Genomic DNA, 10,406 nt, shown 5'->3' with positions numbered 1-10,406 from the left:
AGGGGCACAAGTTCTGGCCTCAGAGGATCTGCATGGTGGTGTATCTGACCTTTTTGCAACTGTTTGAGGTGGAGGGAGGAAGAAAATGAAGAGGAGAGTGTGGGGGGAGGGGTAGGAACAGATGCTTCCAGATCTAAAGAAACAATTTGGGGAGGGGTGGTGGAGAGGATCAAACAGAAAGGGGGAAGAACAGGAAGAAGAACAAAGGTATAGTGGAGATTGGAGGCTCTGCCTTGGAGAAGCCATAGATAAAGGGAGATCTGTGAGATGGCTGAGCCAACATCTGCCCTGCTATAAAACCTTGTTCTCTTTGCTGCTGGGCCAGGGACCACGCTAGAGTGCTCAGATCCGGTCTGAGGGGGCCAGGCCTGGAGGCCTATCCAGGAACCTTTGAACCTCAGCTGTCCCTCCAAAACTGTCACCTTTTGGTTCTTCTTCCTCTACTTTTACAGTTGGGGGCAGGGTTCCTAGGAGAGAGTCTAGGGCTGGTGATTGTCCCAGAGAATTACTGCAGGAAAAGAGAGGGGTAAGAATATAGGGAAAGGTAGACCGCAGGGCAGGCTGGGCTAGGAAGGCCCAAGACAGCTGGAGGCAGCTGGAGGCAGTCACATTCCAAAATGGATTGACACTCTCTGAGACTGAGCCCCACCCCAACCCCCCAGGAGGTTCTGGGTGAGAGGGTGACACCCTACCGTACCTGAGCTAGGTGCAACAGTCATGAGGCCCAAGCTGGGGAAAGCATATCCAGAGCTGTGGGTACCTTCCCCATTCCCCCCTTCCCGAAAGAGCTGACTTCATTCCTCCAGCTAGAACCCAAACCCCAATCTGTAATCTTATTTCCTGAACTCTGTTCCATCTGAATGGAAAGACACCACGTGTACAAACTGACAGACACATTGTTGCTCAAAGCAGCGGAGTCATACTAAGAGCTTGGCTTATTACCTTGGTGGGGAGATGCCACCCCAACAAGAACAAACCGGTTTGTGGGACTTGTCCTAAGTGACTCACCTTCCAGTCCCTTATCAACAGCCCATCTGCTTTGAGAAAGCTTCCCTTTTTTTTTTTTTTTTTTTTTTTTTTTTTTTTTTTTTTTTTGGTTTTTCGAGACAGGGTTTCTCTGTGTCGCTTTGCACCTTTCCTGGAACTCCCTTGGTAGCCCAGGCTGGCCTTGAACTCACAGAGATCCGCCTGGCTCTGCCTCCCGAGTGCTGGGATTAAAGGCGTGCGCCACCACCGCCCGGCGAGAAAGCTTCCCTTTTTAATAAAAAGCCAAATCCTAATCTGGCACGGAGACAAAGCCCACAACATGTAAGCAGCCATCTCCCGCAGAAAGGGTTTTCTGACCTGCCGTTCTGATGATGGTTGGTTTGACGGCCTATGATCTTTCTGGCAGCCCTGGGTGCCGCTCAAATGAGCCCTTCCGCCTTCTCCATGCCCACAAAGATCTCCAAAGGGTCCTATTTTCTGCTGGTTAACTCGGGGAAAACTATCATTTCTAATGAAAAAAGGAAATATCCTTATTTGGTAGTAGTTAAGTGGTGGCATATTGGTCGAGGGATAATTGAGAGTCCGTTCAATTCTCCATGAGGTAGCGGGATGGCTGGGAAAGAAGGTGTGATGGGGAAAGAAAAGGAGATTGGGACCCGCAGGGTGAGACCTCCCGAGTTCACCGTGCAGTGAACCCGCCCAGCCCGCCCGGCAGCCCGCGCTCCCCACCCCGAGCCCTATTGTCCGCAGCCAGAGCTCGGGGGTCGTGACCTAGGCAAAGGCGACACAGCGCCCAGAGCAGACGCGGCCTGGAGCCCAGAGCAGCCCTTGTCCAGCTTGGCCCCATTTCCCCATTTCTCCAACCAGAGCCCCCGTCCCTCCGGCGGTCCAGAGAAAAGAAGCTGCCCTCTCCCGCCATCCCCAAACGAAACAGTTGCTTTTTTGCCAGATTCTTTTGCGCAGGGCTTCCCAGGCAGCCAGAGGCAGGGAGCGAGAAGCTAGGGTCTGGTTGGTGGTTTGACGTGCACTCTGTTTCAGGGTGTCTGCACCCCACCACCACCAAATTCAAATATACTTTCCTCTCCCAGTCTCTAAACTGGGACTGGGAAATGAGGGAGAAGGAAGTGAGCCGACACAGCCTCTGCTTCACCCTTACCCCTGGGGCAGGAGGAGCAGAGCCCTGAGGACGCTACAAATTAGAGGGTCTGGCAATCGATGAGGGGAACTGCACATTTAAAATGAATCCTCCGTTTTCCTGGACTCTGTAACGCTCTCTCCCTCCCTGATCCTTTCCCTGCTTTCCTTCGGAATCTTTCTCAGGGCCTGGCGGGAAGGAGAGCCGCTTCGGCCTTTCTCGCAGCTTGCATGGATGTGTGTTTCCTTGGATCCTGTGTCGCGGTGAGAAGATGCAGAGCTGACTGACACCAAAGAGAGCAGGATAGGGTAGGGGGGCGCCCACCCTACCTGAGAACGGAGGGAGAGCCATCTGACTCCCGGCCTCGGGAAGCCTATAGCAAACCTCCTTCCCTTTGGCCTTAGTTTTTGCCTGGTTTCTGAGCCTCAAAGGGAATGGCACTCCCTGACTGGCAGGTTGAAAGGTGTGCAAGGCTTCAAAAGTCTCTAGTTCAAATAGTGAATCCCATTTTTTAATTCTCAAGAGGCATACCCCAAAACTGCCACACACCACATTAAAAAAAAAAAAAAGAGATTAAAATGGGGTGAGAGGTTCCCGGTGCAGAAAAAGCACTCTAAGAAGGGCAGTCAGTTCTATGAGGAAGCTCGGTCAGAGGCAAAGACATTTTTTTTCCCACCTAAATTCTCCAAATGTTTATTTTGGGCTTCTGCCCATCCAGATAAATCAAGCTAACAGATTAGGAGGTTCATAAAATTGTATTCTTAGGTAATGACATCCAGAGAGGCAATAAATATTCCATCTGCTTTGGTGGCCGCTGGAGTTAGGGGATCTTCCATCTCTTTTTACCAAGCCTAGGAGAGGCCTCTAGGAAAAGAGGCATTTTAATTTGAATTAGCTGTCCAAAGGTGGGGTGCCAGATAAAAGCTGAGGAAAGCCTGGAGAAGTGGCTTTGTGAATACAGCACCATGCTACCCCAGGGCCTGGCAAAAAGCCGAGAAAAGGATTGAAGTGCCCAGTGTGCTGCTCCTCCTTGTCATGATGCCCTCTTCAGGGCCCTTTCTGGGTTAGTCCTGAATAGGAAAACAGAGAAACCCTCCCTAATAGAGGGCATCCTAGCCCACACTTTGACAAACCTCTTACACAAGCGCCCGCACCCACGCGTGTGTGTATACACACACACACACACACACACACACACACACACACACACGCATTTGGGGTTTCAATATGAAATTCCACAGAAGAAAACTGAGACATTCAGAACTGTAGGAAACTTCATACAAAGTGCAATGAGTCCTGGAGAAACACAGTGGCCCAGGCCTCCCCCCAGCCTTACTTTCTCCAGGTTATCTCTCCATTTTTGAGCTGTTTTCTCACAACCCGCCTTCCATGTGTGAACTCCCATTTTCCCCAAGCAGACTCTCTCTATCCACATCTGATTTCCCACCTTCCCTCTCAAACAACTAGAGTTGAAACAAAAATTTAGTGGAAGACAGAGTTCAGACTTGTGCTCTTTACCCGAGGGAAGATTGAGTGCTAGCTACTTACACAGCGAAGGGATTTGGGACTTGTGGGTATCTCCAGATGCTTGGAAAGAAGGACCCTGGAAGATTGGTGTCCCCCAGTTCACAGGTCTTCATTTTACTTGGCCATTGAAGATGATACAATGCTGGACTAGCAGGCATTCATGCACTTTCCTCTCCCATGAGTCTAGGCAAGAAATCCCCAGTCCTACAAAAGCTGTGGCATCCTATCTGGAGGATAGGGGCTAAGCAAGGACTGGGCTTAGGAGGGTCTGAGGTGGGGGTGGGGGAGAGGTCAGAGGCTCTGCTGAATATAAAGGCAATGGGAGAGAAAATGCTGTGTCCTTCCTGTGAACCTGGGCTGTGTCCTCCCCCCAGCCTTTCCCCACTGCTCTACTCAACTCCAATAAAAGCCTTGCCCTCCACTTCCCAGTGAGGCCAGGAAGCATCAGGAGCATTGAGACCAGGACTGCTAGAGCTTGGAGCCCAAGCCCAGGTTAGTCCATGCTGCTCCACCCTTGCCCAACAAGGCTGCAGGCTTTCTGGGTGGTCAGGGCCCAGTCAAAGGAAAGCTTTGGAGAAAGAAGAGGGAGATTCCCGGAGGTCAGAGGCCCAACTCTTCAAAAATCCAGATTTTAATTTTGTAAAAGATTTTAATTTTGTTACATTTGTCAAGAATGTGTGGATTTGGGATGTTTCTCCCTTTCCAGATCAAGAAGGACAGAGTTAATCACTTTGTGTGCCACAAGAAGAAAGAAAATAGAAACCTTCAAAGAAAAGGAAATAGATTTCCCAGCCCTTTGTAAGCTGCTTTCCCTGAGTTCAGAGTGTCCCTTCACAAAGTGCCAGGACAAACTTCAGAAGTAACACGTAGTGGCAGCCCTCTCCCCATAACGCTCCAAAGCTCAAAGCCAGGCAAAAAACCGTGGCTCTGAAGATAACCCCACTTCTTCCCACCTCATCTTCTTCCCAGGCTCAGAAAGATGCCCTGGCCTATCCCTCAGACCTTCTTTCTCTCTTCCACAGTTAACACCCCCTCCCAGCCCTAGCAAGGCAATAGCTTCTGGATGATTGGGGCTACAGTCAGATCAGGCCCCTAATTTGCCTGATTACATAAAATAACTCCAGATAATTGTTAGCTCTGCTTCCTCACATTATAGACAGCATGTTTTTCTGTCTCCAGAGTACTATTGAGGGAGAGAAAGTAGACCTCAAGGACTAAGAGACCCTCCCCACCCCCAACACATAGCCAAACTCCAGAGCACAACACAGACTTTGCTCCCATGATCAGTCAGCAAGTGGTTCAAGAGAAAAGAAATTTAAAACACATCAAATAGATTTTTCACAACTTGGTGACTTTGCTTCCTGCTGTTGCCTCTCCAGGATTCAGAGTGGGGAAGGTGGTCCAGTTAGCCTCTCCTGCTCCCAATCCTGAGTGCCCTCCATCCCAAAGTTTAGATAAATTACCTAAGGGAAAGCTCCCAAATGCTCCCCTGCCTTCCCCCTCCCACAAAAAAACAAGAAAGAAAGAGAGAAAGGAAGAAAGAAAGAAAGAAAGAAGGAAAGAAAGAAAGATGAGCAGGCTAAACTTAAGGCCTGGTCTCCAGGACCAGAGAGATCCACCTGGGGTCCTTTGGGTTGAATTAGTTCTTTGGATAATCCAAGATAGTTTTTCTCCTCATACTCAAGAAAACTATTATCTGTCTTATCACCACAGAGCCTTGCTCAGATACTTATACTCTGCCAGGACATGGAAGATTGCAGGAGGAGGGTAGTCCCTGAATCTCTAAGATTTTTCCTTAACACCTGGCAGATCATGATCAAAAGTTCCAGAAAAATGTAAAAGTCCTTCCTTCCTTCGCTAGCTACCTCCAGGCATCAGCCTTTGAGGCCTACACATGCAAGGGGCTTTACAGGCCTCTCTGGCCTCTACTTCACCCTTTCCCCTAAGGCTAAACAAACAGATATTCTATCCTGACAGGTCACTTTGCAGCTTCAGAATCACCAGCTCTAAACCCTTCATCCCTTTAGGAGAATGTGACCGAGGAAGGGACATCATCCTCAAAGTCTTACCCCAAGAAGTCTTGAAAGAGCAAAACTTTTTCCTCCCTTTCTCTAAACTTGCCCTTCTGGTCTGCAGATTTGGCCAGCTTAAAGGACAGAGAGGGTGGGGTATGAAAAAGGAATGGTCAAAAAGAGGGGACCGAGCCAATGGAAAAAGCGAGGACTCCCACCCCACGCTCAGCACCCCATGCTCAGCACCCCATGCTCAGCACCCCACACTCAGCTTCACTGTAAGGACCCCAGGCCTGGTCTCTCTGAGAAGTCGGAGAGAAGAGGAACCCTCCATAGTCTGCACATCCCTTACCCCAGACTCCTCACTGTTTTTTCCATAAGCCCTGAACACCTGAGGTCAAATGTTAAGGTTTGTGTGTATGTTCAGAGTGAACTTAGGCGACTATAGAGAAGGTGAGATGTCACCAGGCCAGAGGGAGGGGGATTAAAAAGAAACCATCAGACATTGACGTAAAACTAATTCACAGCCACTGGTTTATTATTGATCACGGGGCATTTCACATCAACACTAAAATTCTTTATTGCAAGTTTTACAATAATCAAGTAAATTCAGTCCAAAAACACAATAACCACGATGGGGGTAGGGGAGCATCTACCTACAGACTGCTGCCTCTCTGAACTGAAAGTTCATTTTTATTTTCTTTTGGCTCCTCAAACTGAACAGCTCCCAGAGGCTCTCCAGATGCATTTAGCTTTGTCGCTGTCCTCCCCCCTCCTCCCACCCCCCCCACAAGAATACAAAAGAACTTCATAGCTTTGTTCTCCTTAAAATGACTTCCCCTCACTAACCTCCCCTGGTGCATTTTCAATGCAAAAGGCCTAAGGAAAGTGGGGGGAAGGAGGAGGAGAGAGGATGAGAATCCACTTAAAAATCTCCCTTTCCTTTTTCTTTTCCTCATTTTTCCTGAAATTCACCCAAACCAGACCATCGCACCTTGCAATATATAATTTTTGCAGCTTTTTTTCTTAAAAAATAAATACCCCCCCAATGGCCTTAAAAAACAAAAAACAAAAACAAAACCCAGCAGGTACCATGCTAAGATAACACCACATGCTTAAAGGGGTCCTCAACAGTGAAGGGAGAAGGGCAAGGGGCTTGTTTATCTGTTTTGTCTGTTTGGAACTGACAAGGGAGGAGGCAGGAGGAAGAGGAAAAAGAACCAAAAAATATATATATATTAAATTCTATAAATAAGAGTCAATTTGTGTGTAAGGGGGTCACGGAGCACAGGGTGGGGGCAAGGGTGTAAGTTATGTTTTATAACCTGGTAATGTCCTCTGCCCGTTGCTGCTCCGGCGGCGTGGCGCTCTGGGAGTGGTCTTCAGAAGTACCGGGGGTGGCTGCCGAGAGGGTGCTGGGCGCAGCGCCGGCCGGGGGCGCTGACCTCACTTTGGTGTTGGGGAGTCGGTGGTCCTTCTTCCATTTCATGCGACGGTTTTGGAACCAGATTTTGATCTGCCTCTCAGAGAGGCACAGCGAATGGGCGATCTCGATCCTTCTCCTTCGGGTCAGGTAGCGGTTGTAATGAAACTCTTTCTCTAATTCCAGGACCTGCTGCCGGGTGTAGGCTGTCCTCGAGCGCTTGGGCTCCCCTCCGTTATAATTGGGGTTCACTGGGGGAGGGGAGGGGAAGCAAATAGTGGGGTTCAGAGGCAGCAGGCTCCCCGCCCCCACCCACACCCCATCCTCAGCTTTGAGGAGTAGGAGGGAGTGGTGGAAATAAAGTCATCAAGCTAAATGGGTTATAAAGAAGTTGAAGGAAGCTGGAGACTTTGTAGTGTAATAAGAGGGGAATCCTCATTGTAACGACACTGAATTATTTATGCGCCCTTAGAAAGCGAGCATAGTTTTCACACATACATAACAGATCGTAGCACATGGCTCGGACTGCCCAGAGTAGCTAAGCCATAAAATTTATGGGGGATGTAATTACCCATTCTCGCTCGTAAATCCAGTTCAATTGTGCTAACCCAGAGTCGCTCCTGGAGAGAGAGGGGGGAAGGAGAGAAAGGAGGACGGGGCCAGAGGGGGCCAGGGAGGGTGGGGAGCGCCGGGAAGAGGGGAGGGGGGCAAAAAGCAAAGTTGCCTACCCGTGCTAACGTGAATTTTTTTCATCCAAGGGTAGACTATGGGCTGCTTGCTGGCGGCGCTGGAGGGATGGTCGGGGGCTGGCTGGCTGCAGGCTGGCGGGGCTGGGGATGGGGAGGCAGAGGCGCCTGAGAGAGGCGCCGGCTCGCAGAGCGGCTGCGATTTCTCAGGGTGATGGTGGCCCGCCTGGGCCGGCCCGTGGGCTCGCGAATTGCCGGGCCCCTGGAGACTGGTGCAGCTATACTGACGCTCAGGGTAGCTAGGGCGCGGAGGCGGTGGTGGGTACAGCTCCTGGTGGTGATGCTGGAATCCCGATTCCCTGGTCCGGCCGTAATATTCCGGACTGTGTTCAGGGATGTAGCTATTTTGCGAATATTCTTCGCATGGAGGAAATTTCGGATCGATGTAGTTAGAGTCCATCAAATACGAGCTCATGATCATTAATTTCTGGAGTGGAAAATAATTTTTCTCGCTTTGTCGTTTTTCTGCTCCATAAAGCCCTCCTACTAGCTAGCGACCCTGTAAAGTTACTTTCACCATGTGACTCCGCCGGCCAATCACACCGAGCAACCCAGTCCCCGGATAAGGAACCGAATCGCTTTATTCAAAATGTATCCAATTTTTTGTGTGTGTGGTGCTGCTGCTGCTGGGGGGTGGGGTGGGGGAGATGGCTGGCAGAAGCTGGGGTGCTCACCATTGCACACCCCGCCAGACTGACAATCCTCCCCTGCAAAAGGAGATGGGAGGCTCCCAGTTCGGCTCCAATGCCTGGGCATTGAGGGCTGTCGGGAGGCTGTGATTCAGCCCCGGCCCAGGGTCTCCTCTCCGGCCTCCAGTGCGCCCGGTGGGCCCAGGCTCCAGGGCCTTTCCGGTGGTCTCCATTATAGTAATCGTGTTGCAGTCTTGTGTAGGTCACAGGGCAGCGCCCCTCTTTCGCAGGAAGAGGAAGTTCAATGAGGGCTTCAGAGGAGGTTGGATGGGGAGGGGCCCAGGCTGAGCTTAGAAAGCTAGGGAGCCTGAGGTACCTCAGCCCATCCAAGGATCCTAAAGTCTAGCTCCCCTCCCCCATACACACTCACCCAACCCTCTTGGCCAAGGGACCGTCCAGACAGGGTCCCAGCAGTACTAGGCAGGTTGAGGCAGCGGGATGCAAATGATCCTGACGTCATTTCTGGAGGTCTAGGGCTTGAGCCCCCGCTGAAGAGAGACAGGAAGTGGTTGGCAAAGGCAGATTTCAGAAACCTTGGTCTCCCTGCTACCCACTGCCCTTCCCAGCCCAGGCCCCAGAGCAGAGGATATCTCCTACTGATGACCCATGTGTGACTCCTGCTCCCCGGCCTGGTGACTTCTCACAGCACCTCCCAGACTGGCTCCGAACAGCTCTGGTAAAATAAAAAGAGAGAGAGAGAGAGAGAGAGAGAGAGAGAGAGAGAGAGAGAGAGAGAGAGAGAGAGAGAGATCTGCCAGGAGTCAGTGCTCTGAAGTGGGGCCCAACTAAAGCCCTGGGAGTTTTTCCTCCATGCCTTACTCTCCAGGCCTGTGTAGGTAGAGCCTGCTCGCTTCCAGTCAGGGACTGTATCCGTGTAACACGTGTGTTTACATGTAAACACATATTCCCCAGGGCCAGCTCCAGGCTGCCTTCCAAAAAGAAGAGGTGAAGTCCCTGAGCTTTGGAGGCAGGGCAGGGGTCTCCAGCCTCTTCTCACCCTGTCTCCTCCCTCTGTCACCCACTCACAGAATACCCCCAGGAGAAGTGGCAGAGTCAGAGGGGAGAGGGGGGCAAGGAAGAGCTATTTTTTCCAGCCTCTGGTTCCTTAGCTAGGGTTGGCCTCATCATCCGACTCCAATTAACTGATCTTCTATAACTCAGAGTTGGTGGGGGGCAGCAGAGGGGAAAGCCCAGGGAGGGAGCCAGGTCCCCGTGTTGTGCTTGATAACAATTATAGTTTAAAATCATAGCTTGCCGGGGCTCGGCTATATTTTACTTGATAACAATAAAAGTGACACATAAAGTTAACTGTTTATGTTTTATTTATTAGACTAAATCTGCCAGCGGTGGTAGGAGCGCTTGCCTCGTCGCTACAGCTTTTATAGGGCTGTAAAACGTCATAAATCAGTCTCGCGGAATCGCCCGCACTCTTTGTGTCGGCGGCACAGGGCTGGCGGCCGCTGGCTGCCTGCTCCCTCCTTTCCACGAAAAGTCGTAATGTGATTTTTTTCCCTCTGATTTTATTATTATGATCGCCGCCGTGATTAGTCAATCTACCTTTAATTCGCCGCCCTATGCTGCCTCCTCCCAGCCCAGCCTGGTTGACACTTGAATAAGTACCTTTTAAAACAGCATAACAACTATTTGAGGGTTTAATTAGAACATCTGCAATTAAGGGAATGAGGAGGGGGAAGAGAAAAAAAAATAAAGCCCCGTGAGAGAGATAAGGAAAAGAGAAGATTCCTAACACTCTTTTTCACTACCTTTGGGATGTGGGAGAGGGTCCCCATTTCCAAATTAGGGTTCGCTTTGAGGGCTGGAGTAGGAGGGAGCCACAAGCAAAGCCCAAAGAGACAGATTGGGCCTGAGCCCCTGGCTGCCATCCAG

General features: G+C 50.5%; 1 protein-coding gene across 1 annotated transcript; it reads right to left on the bottom strand.

The window, feature by feature from the left end:
- Nucleotides 1-6,178: 6,178 nt before the first annotated feature.
- On the bottom strand, nt 6,179-8,438 carry Hoxc4 (homeobox C4). Its single transcript, XM_059247454.1, has 2 exons — nt 7,813-8,438; nt 6,179-7,335 (listed from the first exon to the last, which is right to left on the bottom strand). Exons 1-2 carry the CDS (start codon nt 8,249-8,251, stop codon nt 6,980-6,982), a joined length of 795 nt encoding a protein of 264 aa, XP_059103437.1. The 5' UTR covers nt 8,252-8,438; the 3' UTR covers nt 6,179-6,979.
- Between the last annotated feature and the right edge of the window lie 1,968 nt (nt 8,439-10,406).

Source organism: Peromyscus eremicus, chromosome 20 (genome assembly GCF_949786415.1).
Source record: "Peromyscus eremicus chromosome 20, PerEre_H2_v1, whole genome shotgun sequence".
Lineage (NCBI taxonomy): Eukaryota > Metazoa > Chordata > Mammalia > Rodentia > Cricetidae > Peromyscus > Peromyscus eremicus.
This window is presented reverse-complemented; position numbering and strand designations above follow the sequence as displayed.